At 42.7% G+C, this 21,565-nt stretch overlaps 1 protein-coding gene across 1 annotated transcript; it reads left to right on the top strand.

The window, feature by feature from the left end:
* The first annotated feature begins 389 nt into the window (after nucleotides 1-389).
* PPIB (peptidylprolyl isomerase B) lies at nucleotides 390-21,060 on the top strand. Its single transcript, XM_073618968.1, has 5 exons — nucleotides 390-621; nucleotides 14,523-14,636; nucleotides 16,301-16,394; nucleotides 18,563-18,747; nucleotides 20,629-21,060. Exons 1-5 carry the CDS (start codon nucleotides 487-489, stop codon nucleotides 20,749-20,751), a joined length of 651 nt encoding a protein of 216 aa, XP_073475069.1. The 5' UTR covers nucleotides 390-486; the 3' UTR covers nucleotides 20,752-21,060.
* The last annotated feature ends 505 nt before the right edge of the window (nucleotides 21,061-21,565 follow it).

The raw sequence follows: 21,565 nt of genomic DNA, 5'->3' as shown, positions 1-21,565 counted from the left end.
ACAGCAGCGCCCCTTCCCATAGGTTGACATGGCTGTCATGTCGGCCTGCTATTGGTCGCACCTACAAACCAATACAAAAGTCGTAACGTGGCACGAGTTTAGGGGTCGCAGGGGGGGTTCCGACAATGGTACAGTCCGGTCTCCTAAACACCCGCACAGCTTCCAGCGCAATGTTATGAGGAGACGCCTGGAAATGCAGAACGCCGGCTAATTACAGCGCACACAACTCTCTTCATTGTTCTCTCAGAACCACACTACTATAGTACTGATACGGATGAGCTCATTATTATAAGGAGGGGAGCTGTCCTATGAATTATTACACGACCCCCAGTCTACTCCTGTCCGGTTATGGTTCACTAAACGTGACACAGCCTAAAGAATCTCCGCCCCCTCTCCCCCTCCTCGTATTGGTCTCGCCCCTGTCGCGGTGACGTCACGTCTGCAGTCCCTCTTCTTCTCCCGGTGGTCGGCCGTTCGTCTCCTTTGATGCTGCGGTTGCTGGAGAGGAACATGAAGCTTCTGTTCGCTGCCGCCCTCATCGCGGGCTCCGTCATCTTCCTGCTCTTCCCTAGTGCGTCCGAGGCCGATGAGAAGAAGAAGGGACCGAAGGTTACCGTCAAGGTAATGCGGAGCTCCGTGCTGTGTATGGAGGGCTGTGTTCAGGCCTTATCGCTCAGCATACAGAAAGCTATGGGGGGGATGAATAGTCTGTTCAATGAGCAACTCTTCCCTCCACCTACCTCAGCTCAGCGCCTGAGGAGACCATCAAGAGCCAATCACAGGCAGGGACATTCAATATAAAACAGTGTAGGTACTTGTCTATGATTGGATGATGGAAGTCAGCACGCTGTCCCTGGTCAGTAAGCTGTGGGGAGAATTCCCTTCCAAAGTGATCATTATAATCGCCTGAGGCCGTGTGCACAACGTTCTCTCCTGGAAGCCAGCACAAAAAATGCCCAACAGTGTCTAAATCCTTTACAGGCGTCAAGCTCTTCAATCCCTTTCACACTGAGGCGTTTTATCAGTAAAAATAGTGCCTGTCCTGTCACTCCATTGTGAGAGCCTGAGGGCTTTCACCCTGGGGCGGTGCGCTTGTGGGACATTAAAAATCCTGCAAGCAGCATCTTTGGGGCAGTGAAGGAACACTGTATACACCACTCCTAAAATGCCCTGCCCATTGAAACGAATAGACAGTACTTCAGGAGCGGTGCTACACGGGCGCTCTTATCCCCCTCTTTGGCCGATAGCGGCTGAAAAGCACCGTCAAAACTGGCAGCGCTTTATCGCCGACGCCCTCACCGCCCCAGTGTGAAAGTAGCCTTAAGGCGCTTTTCAGGCGTTTTTAATGCTAAAAATCGCGCCTCAAGCCTCCCCAGTGTGAAAGCCCAGGTTCTCTCACACTGGGGCGCTGTGCGGGATGGGGGAAAAATAAGTCCTACAAGCAGCGTCTTTGGGGTGTTGTATACATCGCTCCCAATACCCCCTGCCCATTGAAATGAATGGGCAGCGCTGCCAAAGCACTTTGGCAGCACTGCAACACGGGCAGTGCCAAACCTTTTAAACCTTCGGCTGCTTGCAGGGGTTAAAAGCGCCCCGCTAGTGGCTGAAAAGCACAGCTAAAACAACGGTAAAGCACCACTAAAACTAGCGGCACTTTACCACTAATACGGCGCATCCCCAGTGTGATAGGGGTCTAAAGCATTCATTTGCCGGAATAAATTTATTCCGACCAATGAAATGCCCAAACTCTGCTGCTCCTGGACGTGGGGGGGCGGCACTCTCCTGCCACCAAACTCTGCTAAAAGCCTATGGGGTTGATGTACTAAAGGCAAATAGTAGTAATGCACCAAAATTAAAATTTCAGTGCTGAAACCAAAAATTCAGGATGCACTTGACCTAAACGAACTTTTTTTTTTTTTTTCTATATTTTTATAAATGTTATAGTTGACTTTTTAATTATCATGAATTTAAATGATTATGAATTTGTCACCTATTATCAGCACCTTTTTGAAGCGGTGTTAAAAATACCTGCTTGGTGCTTATTTAGCAGAACGCACCTCCCCGTTAAAACGCATTGAAAACACACAAAAAGGTATAAAAAACGTCCTTATGTTTTTGATGCATTTTTTTGTCACAGGACCTATGGAAGAACACGCCATAAACGAGGTAAAATCACAGGCGCGCTCGGCAGTTATTATCGGCACAGTGCTGATAACTTTCTTTTCAGGCGATAGTTTTTGGAAGCTGAAATTTCGGTGCATCAATAGCAAATAAACTGTGTAGTTTGCAAAGTGAAGTTGCTCCAGTGCTTAATAAATGAGCAGAGGCTCTGCTGACATCCATCATCCAATCATATGCAAGCAAAAATGCTGTTTGTTTATTTTTAAATTTTTCTTGAAACTTTACCTCATTCACTTATCTCTGTAGCAACTGCACTTGTAGAGTGCACAGTATTTGCCTTTGTGTGCATAGGCTAACATGGAGGGGGGTTTAGAGGCAGGAAAAAAAACTGCTGTAATCTCTAAATGACCCTTTCATTGGGTTTACGGCGGCAGATAGCGGTGTCCATGTTATGTGCTTCTGCCATCCTGACTGGCCCAAGAGCAGCAATCAGTCTACTGTTAACATTTATTAACTTCATTGCAGACAAGACTCAATTCATAACGCTAACCTATCAGTATACAGATCCTTCGGCAAAAATTAGACGTGTATAAATCTGCCACCCCTTTGAAGAGTGATCTGAGTTTAGATTACTTTTCAGAGGTGATTGACAGTAGTGGAGGAGATGGGGCCCTCCTTGCCCTTTATAATTCGTGTTTTGCCAACAACGTGCCACAACTACATGCATTGCATGTGTTTGTGGGGCGTTTGCAGTGTTTCCCTATTCACTTAAATGCGTTGCATTCAGCGGGCATTGTTGCACATGGGAGAGCATTTGCTGCGGACACAAAGCATATTTATTGTAGCGTGTAAACACCACTGTATGCTGCTATTGCAACTTTGGGGGGGGGGGGGGTAAATAAGGCAGTTCTGTTCTTAAACTCCTTGTCTGACTCTGAACTTGCCTTACACTGAAATGTACTTTTCCTGTTGTGTTCAGTGAGATTTGAAGATGAGTCACATGGCTGAAAATAGATCATGTGTAAAACTTTGAGCCAAGCCTGTTCCAAATGTAGTCGCACATATGGGGGTCTCTTTATCGTACAATAAAGTGAATAGTTATTAGTCTGGCAAAACTGCATGTACAGTGGCTTTGTGTAAACTAACCAGCTGTTGTCAAAATGGTGTGAAATTAATGTTCTTAAAGAGGAGTTCCGCCCGCCCCTTTATGTCGGGTGCTGCCGCCGCAATTTCTAGTAGGGGAGCCCGGCAGTGTAGCCTTTTTAGCTTCTCACTGGCCTGGCGGACGGGGAGGAGGAGGGGGCCAAGCTGCTGATGTATTTCGCCATGGCCCGGTTTCCTGGAAGTGCCAAAAAGGTGTCGAAAGGTGCCAAATGTGGCACCGGAGGGGGGGGGGGGGAAATCAGATAAGCGGAAGTTCCACTTTTGGGTGGAACTTCGCTTTAAAGGGGTTGTAAACCCTCGTGCTTTTTCACCTTAATGCATCCTACAGTATGCATTAAGGTGAAAAAACAACTGGCAGTCACCGGCCCCTCATTTTACTTGCCTGAGCCCCTTCATCTCCTCGGCAGGGACATGCTGTCTCTCGCTCTACTGGGTCCTGGCTCTTGATTGGATAGGTTGATAGCAGCGCAGCCATTGGCTCCCGCTGCTGTCAATCAAATACGACGCGTGGCAGAGTCCGGCATTCGTGTCTGTGGACGCAAATGCTGGACTTGGGAGCACGCCCGCAAGGTAACCCCCCTCAGGAGAGCACTTCTCCTAGGGGGTTATTTGATGTGGGGAGGAGCCACCGGGGGACCCCAGAAGAGGATGTACAGTGGCCCCGAACAAAACAAGCTGCACAGTGGATGTAAGTACAACGTGTTTGTTATTTTTTAAGGATTAAAAAAAAACAATCCTTTACAATCGCTTTAAGCCATTTTCTCTTCTGGTCGAATGTTCTTTAAGTATTATGGGCAGTAGTAAGTAAAGATGGGTTCACTCACGATGAATATAGTGATTGGGGAAAATTGCACATTGTGGCCACTAGATGGCACGAGGATATTAAGGATTAAATACATTTTAGGAAGAAGAGATACAATGCAGAAAAAAAGATTGGAAAATTCCCCCAGGGGGGCTTTTTAGTGGCATAATGATGTATGGATCATATGGTAAAAGTATATTAAAATCATTTATTGATACAAACGGCAACATACAGACTAATCATCAATTATGCAAAAGAATATGTACTCTGGTTACAGGCATGTCTCAAAGTGTTATATCTATGTATGGAAAATATAGTACATTTAAGATATTAAAAATTGATATCCACATGAATACTCCAACGCGTTTCGACCAATGATGCAGTCTACTTCAGGGGATTTGTATTCTAGTGAAATACATCAAAGAGAAGATTTAATTATTCCAACACTTTGTAGCATACTAGCATCTATGTATATGTAGTGTTCTATTGGTATAATTACCACTTAAAAAATGGATTCCCAAAAAGTTGCCACATATCCAGAGATTCCTAAGTAAAAACACTGATCCAGGGATCCTCATTTGTCAATTCCCACCCCTCCAGCACCAGGAGGCTTGCAGGGAGTCTCATGTAATTGGAACAATGGAGGGGGAAGGGATGGAGGGCACCTGGAATATATTCCAATGAATGTTTGAGTATTTATATTTATTTAATAATAATCATCCCCAATGGGCTCATCCCCACCTGTATGTACAAGTATGTTGGTTCTTAATTAAATATATGTTAAGAGCATACAATCTATTGAGATGTAGTGTATTATTGCTAATGTGTCTTAATGTTAATGTGACAATGTCATGCCAAAGAGAATATCGTGAGTGAGATAAATGGCGTAGTCTTATCAAATAGCGTGTTGGTATGTAATGTTCATAAATCATACACCATAAGAAAATGTGAGTGAGGTAGGTAGGTGCGTATGTAAAGTAAGCAGTGAGTGTGTGTATAAGAATGCTGAAAGCCTGTGTGTGAGAGTGATATGTATGTGAGGAACAAATAAAAAGCACAAACCAAAAAACAAAACAAAAACGAAAAACAACAAAGAAAGCAAAAAAAACTATAAACTGTGAAATAATGAAACTATGTGAGCAAATTATATCGTTGGAGTGAATTAAGATTGATGAATGATTGTTGAGTCAGTGCGATGTTACCTATAGTGTGTGGTCGAACTGGTGTAACCTCTTATTGGGTATGTAATAAAGTAAAAGGGTGATTAAAAAGACTTTGATGCTCAGTTATCGAGAGTGCACTGGAATTGTGTGCACTGATACACAGGTTAGTCTAGTGTACTGAGTATTGTACTTACATTGAAGAGATGCAATGTAGCAACGTTATAAAACGCTGCAAGGAATCTGTAAATAAACAGGGATTCTGTTGTAGCAATGGTTACATTTCTTTGTTACTTCCCTCCAGCAGCTTGAAAAACACAACTTTCAGAGGCTTTTTTTTTTTTTTTTTAATACCTCCTGAAGGCACAGGTGCATGTTAGCCCCTGTGGACGAGCGGGCACAATTTTGAAGCGCGACATGTTGGGTATCCATTTACTCGGCGTTACATTTAACCCCCGCTGGCGCCTGAAAAAGGGTTAAAAGAGCCTTGCTAGTGGCCGGAAATCGCCACTTTACCACCGACGCCCCAGTGTGAAAGTGCTCTAAGGCTACTTTCACACTGAGGTGTTTTTCAGGCGCTAAAGGACTGAAAGGGTAAAAAGCTCCCCGCTAGAAACCGAAATGCTGCGGCGTCGCTGCCCATTGATTTCAATGGGCAGGGGGCGCTTTAGGAGCAGTATAACGTCCCGCAAGCGCACTGCTCCAGTGGGAAAGCCCTCGGGCTTTCCCACTGGAGTGAGGGGAAAGGCTCTTTACAGGCGCTATTTTTAGCGCTATAGCGTCTGTAAAGCGACTTGGTGTGAAAGTGGCCTAAATGTGCATAATGGTGCGCCAAAAAGTGCAGTTTGTTAACCTGGCTTTTTCTGGCAGGACCTACCTGACCGATCCTATGTTAGGTGTGCTTTAACACATCTGTGTGCATGAGGCCCTAACAGCTAGTTAGTTTTACCCCCCCGCTAGTGGCCGAGAAAGGGTTAAATACCACCGCAAAGCGCCTCTGCAGAGTCGCTTTGCTGGCGGTATAGCCGCGCCGTCCCATTGATTTCAATGGGCAGGAGCGGTATACACTCCTTCACCGCTCTGAAGATGCTGCTGGCAGGACTTTTTTTTACCGTCCTGCCAGCGCATCGCTCCAGTGCGAAAGCCCTCGGGGCTTTCACACTGGAATGAAAGCAGCGGCACTTTCGGGTCGGTTTGCAGGCGCTATTAGCGCAATAGCGCTTGCAAACCGCCCCAGTGTGAAAGGGCTCTAAATGAATCTGAACTGCTTTAGCTGCCTACATTAACCACTTGACCACTGGGCACTTAAACCCCCTTAATAACCAGACCATTTTTCAGCTTTCAGTGCTCTCACATTTTGAATGACAATTACTCAGTCGTGCAACACTGTATCTATATGAAATTTTTGTCCATTTTTCACACAATAGAGCTTTCTTTTGGTGGTATTTAATCACCGTTGGGTTCTTTATTTTTATTTTTTTCCCCCATAAAAGAAAAAAGACAGAAAAATCTGAAAAAAAAAATTAATTTTTCTTCGTTTCTGTTATATAATTTTGCAAATTAGTAATTTTTCTTCATATATTTTGGCCAAAATTTATACCGCTACATATCTTTTGTAAAAAAAATAACCAGTGGATATTATTTGGTCTTTATGAAAGTTATAGTCCAAAAGCTATGATGCCAATATCTGAAAATTGATCACACCTAAAGACGGCCTATCTAATTTCTTGAGACCCTAACATGCCAGAAAAGTACAAATACCCCCCAAATGACCCCTTTTTGGAAAGAAAACATTCCAAGGTATTTAGAAAGATGCATGGTGAGTTTTTTGAAGTTGTCATTTTTTTTCCCACAATTCTTTGCAAAATCAAGATTTTTGTTTTTATTCACAAAATTGTCATCTTAGCAGGTTATTTCTCACACACAGCATATGCATACCACAAATTACACCCATAAACACATTCTGCTATTACTCCCGAGTATGGCGATATCACATGTGAGACTTTTACACAGCGTGGCCACATACAGAGGCCCAACATGCACGGAACACCTTCAGGCGTTCTGGAGCACCCAGTCCAATTCTGACATTTCTCTCCTACATGTAAAAAATCATCATTTATTTGCTAGAAAATGACATCGAACCCCAAAACATTGTTTTTTTTTTTTGTTTTTTTTAGCAAAGACCCTAGAGAATACAATGGTGGCCGTTGCAACTTTTTATCTCGCACAGTATTTGTGCAGCAATTTTTCGAACGCGTTTTTTGTGGAAAAAAAAGTTTTGTGCTTTAAAAAAAAAAAACAAAAAAAAACAGTAAAGTTAGTCCAATGTTTTTGCATAATGTGAAAGATGAAGTTACGCCGAGTAAATAGATGTGACCCAACATGTAACTTTTCAAAATTGCACATGCTTGTGGAATGGCTCCAAACTTCGCTACTAAAAAATCCCCATAGGCTTTCTTGTAAAAAAACAAAAAAAAAAATCCCCATAGGCGAGGCTTTAAAAACTTTTACTGGTTACATGTTTTGAGTTAGAGGAGGTCTAGGGCTCTCGCTCTACCGATCGCAGCGACACCTCACATGTGTGGTTTGAACACCGTTTTCATATGTGGGAGGGACTTGCGTATGCGTTCGCTTCTGCATGCGAGCACACGGGGACAGGGGCGCTTTAAAATTTTTTTTTTTTTTTTTTTTGTTCATTTTACTTTATTTTTGTTTGATGCTTTTTTCCAAAAAAAACTTTTTTTTGATCACTTTTATTCCTATTACAAGGAATGTAAACATCCCTTGTAATAGGAATATGGCATGACAGGTCCTCTTTACAGTGAGATGTGGGGTCAATAAGACCCCACATCTCACCTCTAGGCTGGGAAGCCTGAAATGAAAAAAAAAAAGATCCTGGCTTCAATCGAGTCGGTAGAAGCATCGGAGGGCAGCGGGAGGGGGGAACGTCCCCTCTCGCCTCCCGTAAGAACAATCAAGCAGTGGAACAGCCGCTATGATCGTTCTTATGGTGTAGGGAATCGCCGGCTGAAAAAGCTGATATGCTGTAGCTGCAGGCATCATTCAGATATCCCCGCACAAAGTCAAGAACGTCGTATGACGGCCGGCGGGCAGGAAGTGGTTAAAACGCTTTTTTTTTTTTTTTTAACAGTTGTCCATTTATACGATATTTCTAACACGTAGCATGTACATACCAAAAATGACACCCCAAAATAGATTCTCCTACTCCTGAGTACAGCGATAACACATGTGTGAGACTTCCACAGCCTGACCACATACAGAAGCCGAGTACAGCCGAGCATGGCGGGGCATTGCAGGGTATTGCACGGCATTGAGGGATGGCTGAGGATGGATGGCTGGATGTGACAGAGCAGCACTGTGGGCACTACACAACCAGCCCACAGCGCTGCTGCCATCCGATCCCTCCCCCGCTCCTCCCACATTGTACCGATTGGTACATAGAGGGGAGGGAGGAACCAGCGTCATGAGAAGACGCCGGTTTGTTTGCATGTGATCACTCCGTCATTTACCGTGATGCGCCGGGTTGCCACTCTGGACCTGGCAGTCACGGATGTTCTCGGTTGCCGCCGAATTTTGGGAGGACATCACTGTATGCCTTCCCAGAGTTAAGAAACCGCCCTGTAGCTGTTATTCGGCTATGGGCCGGTTAAGTGGTTAACAATAATCTGCTTGAGATCTGCCTCAAGGTTTACCATTTCCATAGACCTATAATGGAAAACAGTAGCCACTTGAAGTGAACAAAACTAAGCACACAGGTCCTCACATTGCTTAGGAAACCAATTATTGTGAAATAGAATGTTAAGGATTGCAAATAACAGCAATATCTACTCTTTCTCAGAAGGTTGCCAGTCATCCACTCAGTGATGGGCTCCTGAGAACTTGAACGTTTTTTTTTATATTCCTCTCAGTATTTTGAAAGGTTTTAAATTGTGTGTTTTTTTTTTTTTTTTTTTTTTTTGGCACACTATTTTAAAGGTAAAAGTGGGGCAAGATGGTAGTTGTGCTGTGATGAAGGGGGGGGGCTACAAAGATGACTAAAGTGGCAAAGTGAACTAAAAAAGCAGAAACGGGCCAATGCATGAATGGATCCTACATGCTAAAAGAACATGGTGGGGATGCAGTGCAGTGCAACGTAGCTGATCAACATGACTATAATGTTGCGGGCAGACAAAGCCTAATATATAAAGGTAATTGTGAAACCGTGACTGCTTGACTATAGCAATGCAAAAATGCATATACTAACACAAATAGGTTGAATAAGACACAATGCAAAAAAATATATAATGCAAGAAAAATATATGTGGGCTAGTGCCCCATTAGCAAAAACGTGCCAAATCCTGGTGAACTACAAGTGACAAATCCCTAGGGCAAACATGAATATTAGTTCTATCATCCAGTCCAAAAAACAAACTCGTGATGAGAAACACAAAACAATTCCAGTCGTGAAGGGAAGGGGGATCTTCAGTGAGGACACCTCCGTGTTTGCAAGCCGCTTACCTTACAGCTGTAAGGTGTACAGCCTGTGTTGCAAATGACCCGCAGGTGTAGACGTTCCGTGTATAAGGTAGTGACAATGATGAACATGCCAAGCGAAATATAAAAAATAAAAAGTATACAGCATGTAAAATAACTCTGCGATGACCACAGTGGGGGGGGGGGGGGGGGGGGGGCAAGACACACACGGGGGGAGGTTGCACTCACTTTCATGAAGTGAGTGTGGGCATCAATCCACGAGCACCAAGCTCGTATGCCTCCAGGAGTATCACCAATCTGGAATCTGTCCCCGTGCCTGGAAACTGGAATATGTCCCTGTGCCTCTCTCCTCAGTGTTCGTCAGGTAGAGTAGTGATGTACAGTGTGAGGGGGGAAGAGACGCACATAGCGTGATCCCATATAAAAGGTATATTTATTTAATAAAACAAGTCCAATCAACTTGCATTTTAAACAATGCTGCAGTGTGTAGTAACTACGAGCACCGAGCTAGTCTCCTGTTGTTTAAAGGTAGTTGCTAGTGTTTTTCTTAAGTGGTACCCCACAGATATGAGTGTTCTATACAGTAATCAGGCCGGGTATGTATTCTGCAGCCCGTATATATTTGCATAAAGCAACTGCTGTTAGATCATTTCTTTCTGTATTTGGGCAGCCCTCTTCTGTGGGATCTCTGCTAGAAAATCAGACAGTAGGGATGGAGGATATGGTCATTCGAGGACTGCACAGGTATGAGGCTATAGAAAAAATGCCCCCAAAGACCCACCTAAAAAATGTGCAGCCAGATCAGACCACTTGGTTCTTAAAATCATGTCAAAACTTATTGCCGGGCATCTTGTTGCCAAAAATGTTACTTCTCATGCTATCAACCATTTTTATATGGATGGTCAGCCTTGAGTAGTGAACATTAATGTTTGTAAGTCACAATGTATTTAGCAGGTAGCATTCAAGAAGAGAATGCAGTCAGTGATAATTGGATAAGCCATTGTCTGTTTGCAGTTTTCATGTATCCATAAAGTTATTTTTCTAAGGTGGACAAAAATCTCAGCAGCCTAAAGCTTTGATTTGCAGCCAGTTTGGCGAGCCCCAACCTGTCCAAAATTAATGTTGTGCATTCCGAGGATAAACAGATGGCCATCACTATTGGGGTCTACAGGGATTCCCATCTTAGGATCTAATGCTTGCCATATACTAAGAAATGGTCAAAGATGTTAGGGTCACTCAACATATGGAGTAAAAAAAGCCATACCTTACATGTGGCTAACTGAATACTTTTTAAGGTTGAAGAATCGTTCTTGCCAAACCAATCTATTAACCTTCTATGAGGAGGTGAGTTGCCATCTAGATAAAGGAAGGCCTGTAGACTTGGTGTATCTGAATTTTGCAAAAGCATTTGACACAGTTCCCCATAAAGGTTTACTGTACAAAATAAGGTCCGTTGGCATGGACCATAGGGTGAGTACATGGATTGAAAACTGGCTACAAGGGCGAGTTCAGAGGGTGGTGATAAATAGTGAGTACTTGGAATGGTCAGGGGTGGGCAGTGGGGTCCTCCAGGGTTCTGTGCTGGGACCAATCCTATTTAATTTGTTCATAAACGGGGTAAACAGTTCAATCTCTCAACAGATTATTGGGATGCATTAAAAGGGGGATTAATTCCAGAGATAAAATAACTCTCCCACTCTACAAGACTCTGGTCTGGCCACACCTGGATTATGCTGTCCAGTCCTGGGCACCAGTCAGGAAGGATGTACTGGAATTGGAGCGAGTTCAGAGAAGGGAAACAAAGCTAATAAAGGGTCTGGAGGATATTAGTTATGAGGAAAGGTTGCGAGCACTGAACTTATTCTCTCTGGAGAAGAGACGCTTGAGAGGGGATATGATTTCAATATACAAATACCATACTGGTGACCCCACAATAGGGATAAAACTTTTTCTCGGAAGGGAGTTTAACAAGACACGTGGCCACGCATTAAAATTAGAAGAAAAGAGGTTTAACCGTAAACTACGTTGAGGGTTCTTTACTGTGAGAGCGACAAGGATGTGGAATTCCCTTCCACAGGCGGTGGTCTCAGCGGGGAGCATCGACAGTTTCAAGAAACTATTAGATAAGCACCTGAATGACCTCAACATACAGGGATATACAATGTAATACTGACGTATAATCACACACATAGGTTGGGCTTGTGTCTTTTTTTTCAACCTCACCTACTATGTAAGGTGCAGGCTTTTTAAAACAATTGGGTTCTCCCGCTTCGGGCCACATTTCATCTTTCATTGCAATTTACACCTATCGACATAAAAAGAAAATAGATTTAATTGTTTTTTTTTTTTTTTTTTTTTTAGCTAGCTTTTCTGCTGGGATGTATTGGATCAAAATGAATCTTTTTAACTAATTAACCATTTTACACATTTAATACCTGGGAATGAGGATCTAGAAGCACATACTGCATAGCAATGTCTTTGCATTGTCCCCATAAAAGGGAACTAATAAAGATCAATCAAGGTTTTTGGTGCTATCCATGATATCCCCTGCCTAATGGTAAACATAAGCCATCTACATGTACCATGAGTTGGTCCCCTGATAGGCTTCAAAGTCAGATAAAAAATGCTCCCATCCCCAGTTTTCCTGTAGTGTGGGGTTGGTATGCTCAAGTTAGAGCTGCACCATTAATCATTAAAAAAAAAAACGCATTCTTGCTTCAACCCCCCTCACGATCCCTATGCAGCATTTACATGATTCGTTCCATGTAGGTGCAGACGCGTTCTCTATTCACTCAGAGCTGTCAAAAAAAAAAAAAGAAAGCTGGCAAATGTTCATCAACATTGTCCTCTGGGAGATAACTATAAACAATGTATATTTTTTTTAATGAAAGGAATGAGCTTCCGTCTGTAAATGAGGGCGGTTTAACCACTTAAAGGGGTTGAAAAACCTTCTGTAGTGCAGCAGCCCCCCTTTTTACTTACCTGAACCCAATCTTTCTAGCAACGTAAACAAGCCCAGCAGCTCCAGACACTGTCTCTGGTTCTCATTGGATAGATTAATAGCAGCAGGAGCCATTGGCTCCTGCTGCTGCCAATTAAATCCAGTGACACGGGGGCTGAGTCAAGTCCTGCTGTCTGTGTCAATGGACGCAGCAGCAGTGATTTTCTTTGCCTCTCAAAGATTAATGGTAAATATAAGAAATGGAGAGGGTGAATCTCCTTAACAGGGACACGGCAGTAAAACCTGACAGGTGATCTAATCCCTCTTCGCTTTTTTTTTTTTTTTTTTTGGTCATACTTAAAGGTAAAAATTATACCATAGGCGTGTATGGGTTGGTTGGATTGACATCTATTCTAAATGCTCCCCTGTGATCTGGGAAAAAAGTTTGGTAGAAAGGGGCAATACTGAGAAATGTCATATTCCCTGAGAGCCATGTTTGATGTGGCCTTCTGTGCTGCCCATGGGACACTGCACTCCTCTTTAACTGGTAATGTCCCCCCAGCAATTGCCCAGTAATGGAATGGAGATTTCTAGAGAACGTCTAACAATAATCATCACTGGTTGCCTATTAATGAAAAGGGAAGCGTCTGACCACATAATTTGTCCGTTTGCTGCAGAGACTGAGCAACATCGGAAATATCACGAAAGGAATTGGGTGTGATTGTTATAAACTTATAAAGAGTAACCAAAGGTAAAACTTTTTTTTAAATTTTGGATAAAGTGGAGAGGACTTAGAACCCCTGGTCAGTTTTTATTGCGGTCTCTGCCCCTGTTAGGGAGATTTACCCTCTTTGTCCAGTTTACAATCATTTAATGGAAAGTAAAAGAAAATCCCAAACTTTTGGGTGTCCCCAGAAAAGTAACAGAGGGGAAATTTTTCAATGGGGACACTAGTTCCTTAATTCGCAGGGATTTCCTCTCCCTTTTTGTTTGGCTATGGGATGAGACAGGAAGTGAAGGGAAATCTCCGCAATGGGACACGGACAGCAAGAAAAAAAATAATCTGACGGGTTATAATCCTCCCTTACTCTATCCAAAATGGGGAAAAAAATTGTCCTATAGTTATACTTTAATATATTCTGGCCTCAGAATGGTCTTTTATCAGCTTCAGCTGGCTTGTCGGCAAAGACGCATTTCATTTTTCTTGTGGGGGAAAAAAAAAAGCATTAATCTTATCTGGCTATTTTAGCCCGTAAAATACTATATAGACTTAGGGGGTGTACCAGAATGTTATCTGATGACATTTTATTTTCCTGGATTAGAGACGTGGCTTAATGAAGACACAAATCATAAACTGATAATGCCCTGTTGTTATTGGCCATGTGCCTTATCCTATTGATTGCCCAGCATTACACGTACTAGAATCTGATACTCCTATGTAGTTCTAGGACAGTAAAGTGTTATCCTAAGCTTAGTGTTATTGTCAAGGAACAAAGGTCAAATATCACCCTATTCTATTGGATTTAGTGTTCAACCACCTTTTTGGCAAATGTTAATCTTCAAAAATGTTGTGTTTGTACTAAACTTTGGATTTGCTTAAATGTCAGGGGAGATAACTAAATTATATGTGATTAATGTCAAGGCTCAGCGTTAATAAAATTCTGCGAATTGAACAATACATTAAAGATTAGAACTTTTTATCTTGATGTTAGTTTTTAACATTTGTGAAATCATAAACAATAGTGCACAGTGAACAAAACATTCAGTCTTAAAGTTTCTATGTCCTTCATTATATTTCACTGCTCTACATCACTTGTTTTCTTGTCCTTTCTCCCCACAGGTTTACTTTGATATTAAGATTGGGGATGATGAAATCGGAAGAGTAGTCATTGGCCTCTTTGGTAAAACTTGTCCCAAGACTGTTGAGAACTTTGTTGCACTGTCAACTGGGGAGGTAAGTTGATGACATTTGTGGGTCCTTCTCGCTTATTGATCCTTAGCAATCATGCAGCAATCTTCTCTCATTGTTCCTTATTGATACATGAGGGATGATTAGCTGCTGTGGGTTTCTGCTTTTCATTGGGTTCTGTTAAGTGACTGAAAGTCAGAGTGTAATTCTACAGCTGCAGTTATTTGAGATCTGTAGTCAGAGGTGGCCACATCTTGTCTTTACACACTATTAAAGCAGTTGTATATTGCTGGACATACTAGCACCTTATGTGAAACTTGCCTTAAAATGAAGCTGTTCCAGCGCCGCAATGTCAGCGCTATAGCAGCTTCCATTCACCAGTTTTTCTTCTGCGTTCGGGGCTCTGACTCTGTGATTAGCCAAAGCCACGATGATGTTGCTCCCGCGCAAGCGTGGGAGTCGCCGTTTATGGCACCTGTGGTCGTTTCCTCAGAGCGCATGCGCCAGTGATTTCACTGGCTGCATGTAATGTAAATATCCCCTAAACGGTATTTACACTACCTTATTACCTATAGGTAAATGTTAGCAGAGGAAGTTTACTTCCTATATAAGACTGAAATGAAGACTTGAAGTGCACTTTCTAGACAGTCTTCAGTTTATCCTGGGCTGCCTTGAATGCAGTGTAGTAAAACAAAAGTAAATTGGGTAGAAAAAAGGTACTTTTGCTGAGATTTAAAGTGGTAAACCCTTGCATATTCCCAGCGATGTGAATAACCACAGGGGATGCACCGTAATGAAACAAATCCTCCTACATAAGTTGTACCAGTTTATCTGCAGTCTCCTACTATCTACACAGCCTTTTAAAGTCCAAAATGTAAAAAGTTTGTCTGGGTTCTGAAAAAAGCTGGTCCTTCAAACAGAAACGCAGCAGAGTTTGTCATTCTGCTGGTCCCTCCCCATCACAGTTTTTCTCTTGGTGTCAGGGAAAACTTGTTAGAAGTAGTTCATGTAGATGGCAGAGGAACAAAGCAGCAGACAGAAATGACACGTAATGCTCTTAATTGAGACAAGTACACACTAGAGATACTTTTTGTTCATATTTCGTGTCTGAGTTTTACAACCACTTTAAGTCGGTGTGATAGTTTAGTAACTAGGCTAGTTAAGTGTGTGTGTGTGTGTATACTCGTGATCCATTTATTTCTACCTAGGCCTTTAGAGTCATCATAAAGCATTAGAACCCTTAATGATAGATGACTAGACTGATGCTTTGTTAGCCATGTTAATATCTGTGTATTGTGAACAAACTTACTTTTTTGACATGTAATATTCATTTTTCGACACTTTCTAGGATGGCTTAAAAATGCACTTATTTCATGCTGTAGTGCTGATATAGGACATGCTGATTTGCAGAGTACATTGAATTGTTCAGATCCTGCATTACACACCCAGTTCTGAGCCAGTGGGTTTGCAAGGGTTCATGTAGGTCCCTCTTACCCCAAATCCTAGTGTTGTAAGGCAAGTGCAAACCACTTAGCCATCGTGTTGTCCATTTCATGATTGATCTTCACTGCCTGTTACAGTATGCAATGTAAACTAGGAGTTTTGCACTAATGCCAACAGTTGTACTAGTGAATTTTTTTAGGGTTCAAAACTCAGCTGAATACCCTTAAATGTGGACTTGTTTTGCTAAAAATGTTTTTCCTTTTCAGAAAGGATTTGGTTACAAGAACAGCAAATTCCACCGTGTGATCAAAGACTTCATGATTCAAGGCGGAGATTTCACTAGAGGAGATGGTACAGGAGGTCAGTGTTGTCCGACATTTTTTTTTCCCACCCTTTCGTGATTGCTGAAACAGTTGAGACCAATTACAGGGCAAAACTTAAAGCAAGTGAGGTAACCAATAGCAAATCCTTACCAACTTTACAAACTTTGCAGGTGCTTACTCCCTCCATGTATCATGCTAATTGACAGCAACACTTGTGCAGTGACAGATCAGGGAAATGTGGTGTCCTTATCAGAACTTATTCTTTAATTCAGTAGGGCCCTTCCTGTCACAGGCAGAGACTGCAAGCCAGCTAGTAAGGGAGCCATTACTAAGTCTATGGGATTTATTTGCTCATATTCATGCAAATAACTTTAAGTGGTATTCTTTGCCTTTGAGTCTAGATGGCTATAAAATTTAAATGGGACCTGTCAGGATAGACCTATAAGATATTTTATTGCTGACTTGTTTTTGTTCCTGGGCTGCGGCTCGCATCCTTCCTTTGCTGCTGGTAAATGACTGGCCTGGAGAACAGTCCTGTTCGTATCAGATATACACTTGTGTGCTCAGGGTCATTGACCTGGAGAAAGTATTAAAGATGCGTAGTTCGGGCACACACTTGGAGCATGCTTGCTCCAGACATCCAGGCATTTTCAGAAGAGATGCAAGGGAGGCCACCCACTTCTTTCATAAGAGAGTCACTTTAATGAAATATGAGTAACTTGTCATGGATAAATGTGTCATACTAGTGAACCTGGCCCTGGTGAGAGGATCTGTTTTCCCTATTGACTGCAGGAATAAATTCCTGTCCCATCACTACTTCTCATTGACAAGTGAGGTTTTGCAAGTTTTTGGCCAGTGCGGATGCGATGCCTAATGAGGATCTGTACTTCAGTAATTCTGCCCCTGGCAGGGTACTACTATTGAGACATGCTTGAGGGGTACATGAGCAGAAAGGAATCCTGTTCAGAGAAAAATGTGGTTTACTATTATTATGGATTTATATAGCACCAACAGTTTGCGCAGCTCTTTACAATGTTAGGGCAGACAGCACATTTACAATACAGTTCAGGAGGAATCAGAGAGCCCTGCTCGTTAGAGCTTACAATCTAGGAGGGAGGGTCAAGTGATACTAAAGTGTAAAAAAAAAAAAAAAAAAAAAAAAAAAAAAAAAAGTGGGGGATGATCTAATGAAGAAAATGAAAATGCAGTTCAGTGGAGGCAGGATAGGCTTCTCTGAAGAGAAGTTTTCAGGCATCGCCTAGAAAGAGATAGATTTGGAGGTAGTTTGACAGATTGGGGTAGAGAGTTCCAGAGGATGGGCGAAGTCTTGGGAGAAATCCTGGAGGAGAGTTTGGAAGGAGGTGCTGAGGGAGCTAGAGAGCAGGAGGTCTTGGGAGGAACGAAGAGGATGATTAGTTTGGTATTTTGAGACTAGGCTAGTGATGTAGCTGGGTGCAGAGTAGGAGATGGCTTTGTAAGTTATTGTTAGTATTTTGAATTTCATTGGTTGGGTGAGTGGCAGTCATAGGAGGGATTGACAGAGAGGGGTACCAGACAGAGCGGCTTGTAAGGTGGATGAGTCTGGCAGCCGCATTCATGATAGACTGAAGGGGGGATAGCTTATTTAAAGGTAAGCCAATGAGGGAGTTGCAGTAGTCAGGCGAGAGATAACCAGGGAGTGAATCAGGAGCTTTGTAGTTTCATTGGTTAGAAAGGGACGTAGTTTAGAGATGTTGCGGAGGTTGAGGCAACAAGCTTTGGTAAGGGATTGGATGTGGGGCCAAAAGGAGAGTTCAGAATCCAGGATAACACCTAGCACCCTGACATGTGGGAATGGGTGGATGGTTGTGCCATTGCTCAAGAGAAGTTAGGGGAAGAGGCACGTGGGGGAGGAAATATTATGAGCTCAGTTATTTCAGGAGAAGTGGTCAACAATGAGACCCCATATTCTCTCACTAAATGTTTTTAAACCCATTCAATAGTCAGCAAATTTGTAGTTAACTGAAATATTCTGCTGCCAGTAAGATGTAAAATTATATTTGCCTGTGTAATCATGGCTATGGTGGGCCTGCAAGACGCAAGTAAGAAGTCACAACTTGTAATCAACACTGATATACTGTCTGCCATTTCCAGCAATGCTTGCAGCATCCTCATTCCCCATAAACACATGGAAAAGGTAATGCTAAGAATGCCTTTCTCATCTAGGTAAAAGCATCTATGGGGACAGGTTCCCTGATGAAAACTTCAAGCTGAAGCACTATGGTGCACTATGGGTGAGCATGGCAAATGCTGGCAAGGACACAAATGGATCTCAGTTTTTCATCACCACAGTAAAGACATCTTGGCTAGATGGAAAGCATGTGGTGTTTGGTAAAGTGATAGAAGGAGAGGTAAGAATTTCCAGTTCTATTTGTACATTGGTTTGAAAATGTATCCTTGTAGAACAACCTATTTAGACATACTTTAATTTTAACTGCAATGTTATCCTAAGGATTGATCAGTCAGACATCTGAACAGGAGATGTACTCTTGTTTTTTAAATTCAGTAACTGTATACCACCGCTTGCAGCCTTTTCCCCCTTTAGGAAGTGCAAAAAAAGTCTATAGAAACGTTATCGTTTTAAAAATTGTCTGAATCCTGCTGCTGAACTACCTCATATGTATAAAACTTGGGGTTTTTAACACTGCTGCCAATTCAAGGTACACCATATTACAAAAAGTATTGTGACGCCTTCAATATTGAGTTGGCCCACCCTTTGCAGCTCTAACCGCTTCAACTCTTCTGGGAAGGCTGTCTACAAGGTTTAGGAGTGTATATGTGAACGCTTGACCGTTTTTCCAGGAGCACATATGTGAGGTCAGGCACTGATGTGAACGATAAGACCTGGCTCACTGTCTCCTCTCTTATTCATGCCAAAAGGGTTGAGGTCAGGTCTCTGTGCAGGCCAGTCAAGTTCCTCCCACCCCAAACTCTTATCCATCTCTTTATGGACCTTGCTTTGTGCACTGGTCTAAATCATTTGGTGGAAGGGGGGGGGGGGGGATTATGGTGTGGGGTTTTTCAGGGGTTGGGCTTGGCCTGTTAGTTCCAGTGAAGGGAACTCTTAAGGAGTCGGCATACCAAGATATTTTGGACAATTTCATGTTGCCAACTTTGTGGGAACAGTTTGGGGATGGCCCTTTCCTGTTCCAACATGACTGTGCACAGTGCATAAACGAGGTCCATAAAGACATGGATGAGCAAGTTTTGGGTGGAGTAACTTGACTGGCCTGCACAGAGTCCTGACCTCAACCCGATAGAACCCCTTTAGGATGAATTGGAGAGGAGACTGCAACCCAGGCCTTCTCATCCAACATCAGTGCCTGACCTCACACAAATGCGCTTCTGGAAGAATGGTCAAACATTTCCATAGATGCACTCCTAAACCTTGTGGACAGCCTTCCCAGAAGAGTTGAAGCTTTTTTAGCTGTAAAGGGTGGGCCAACTCAGTATTGAATATTGTATGTTTTATGCTGAAGGAGGCAGCTTTACAGATAACTATACCACAATATCTGCACTCTCTCTAAATGAGCCAGTTGGATATAGGAACCACTAATTGTTCTCACTGCGAACCAAGGAATTGTGTGTGGGCCACTCAGGCTGTGCAGGAATATGCTAGACTCTGTTGGAAAGTAACCAGCTGTCCTAGGAGATGCACATCAAAACAAGACTTCCTGTGTGATGGTGAATGGCAGTCACAGCTTGTACCCCTGCCAGGCTACGCCTCTGTGTTTTGCTCCACCCCTAGAGCTTACTCATGGGGAACCACCAATTCCATTTGTTTCTCACATTTTGGGGGGGGGTGTTCACATTAACCCTTTCAAATGTCATTGGTAGCAAGAGGGTCCATCAGCTATTACAGGTTCTTGTATAGCGCCATTAATTTACACAGCGCTTTACACATATGTTGTACATTAACATCAGCCCCTTCCCTCAAGGAGCTTACAATCTAAGGTCCCTTACTCATTCATGCACATACTAGGGACAATTTTAAACCGGATCCAAATAACCTACCAGCATGTCTTTGGAGTGTGGGAGGAAATCCGCACAGGGAGAACATGCAAACTCCATGCAGGTAGTTTGGTTGGAAATCGAACCAGCAACCCCAGTGCTCCTAGGCAGCAGTGCTAAACACTCCCATTTTGTTTCTTTGTTTGAATATATGATTGGCAGATTTTCCAATGTGTTTTAATTTTTTTTGGGCTTGTGGTATTTTTTCTTTCTCTCTATAGGATGTGGTTAGAAAAATTGAATCCACAAAGACAGATTCCCGAGACAAGCCTCTGAAAGATGTGGTCATCGTAGACTGTGGAAAAATTGAGGTAGAGAAGCCATTTGGAATTGCCAAAGAGTAATAGGAGAGCCTACCAGGTCAGAAAACGCTCTTCCATCATGATCTGCCTGAGCTTGAAGATCTCTTTACCAGTTGCCTTTGTTCAGTGACTGGCATTCAGCTGTTTACCACCTAACCAGTACTGTGTATGCAGCACTGGACTAATCTGAAAGTGACCAAGACAAGTGACTGTTTAACATCGCTTATTGGAACACCGTAAATTGACTTGTACATTCCACTCACTAAATGTTCAAATTTTTAGAATTGGGAATGAGAAAAGACCGTGACTATGTAAAAATCATTGGAATAAAACGGTTTCTATAAAATATAAGGTGTCAAGTTGTGTGTTTTTATACGTATAGGTCTGAATATCCTTTATTTCCAACGGTTGCTTATTAGTTATTCTACTAATGAGGAGCAGGTGTAAAACCTACATTTCTGGTGGCAGGGGAAAAACTGTTTTGGGTGACCAGAGGAAATGAGCATGGGCTGCTGTGAAGAGACCACATGTCAGGCTACAGCTGTCTGCCACCATGTGTGTTTGGGGCTGTGACTAGGGGCTTTGTGCTGTGAGAACTACTGTGACAAATTAACACCCATAAGTAAAATGATCCACATTAATGCCAGTAAATTAACAGGAGTGTACTGTAAGGGGCTGTGATGAATAAACACCAGTAACTAAAAAAATCTGCATTACTGCCAGTAAAATATCAACTGTTGTGGGGGGCTGGAACTACATGAAGGAGACCGTAAATGGCAGCACGTCACAGGACTGACTGAGACCGTTAACTGCGTGGGCAGTCGTGTAGGAAAGTGCATCTGCAGGATCACAGAAT

Source organism: Aquarana catesbeiana, linkage group LG03 (genome assembly GCF_042186555.1).
Source record: "Aquarana catesbeiana isolate 2022-GZ linkage group LG03, ASM4218655v1, whole genome shotgun sequence".
In the NCBI taxonomy this organism is placed as follows: domain Eukaryota; kingdom Metazoa; phylum Chordata; class Amphibia; order Anura; family Ranidae; genus Aquarana; species Aquarana catesbeiana.
The sequence above is the reverse complement of the archived record's forward strand: the minus strand, read 5'-3'. Positions and strand labels throughout refer to the sequence as shown.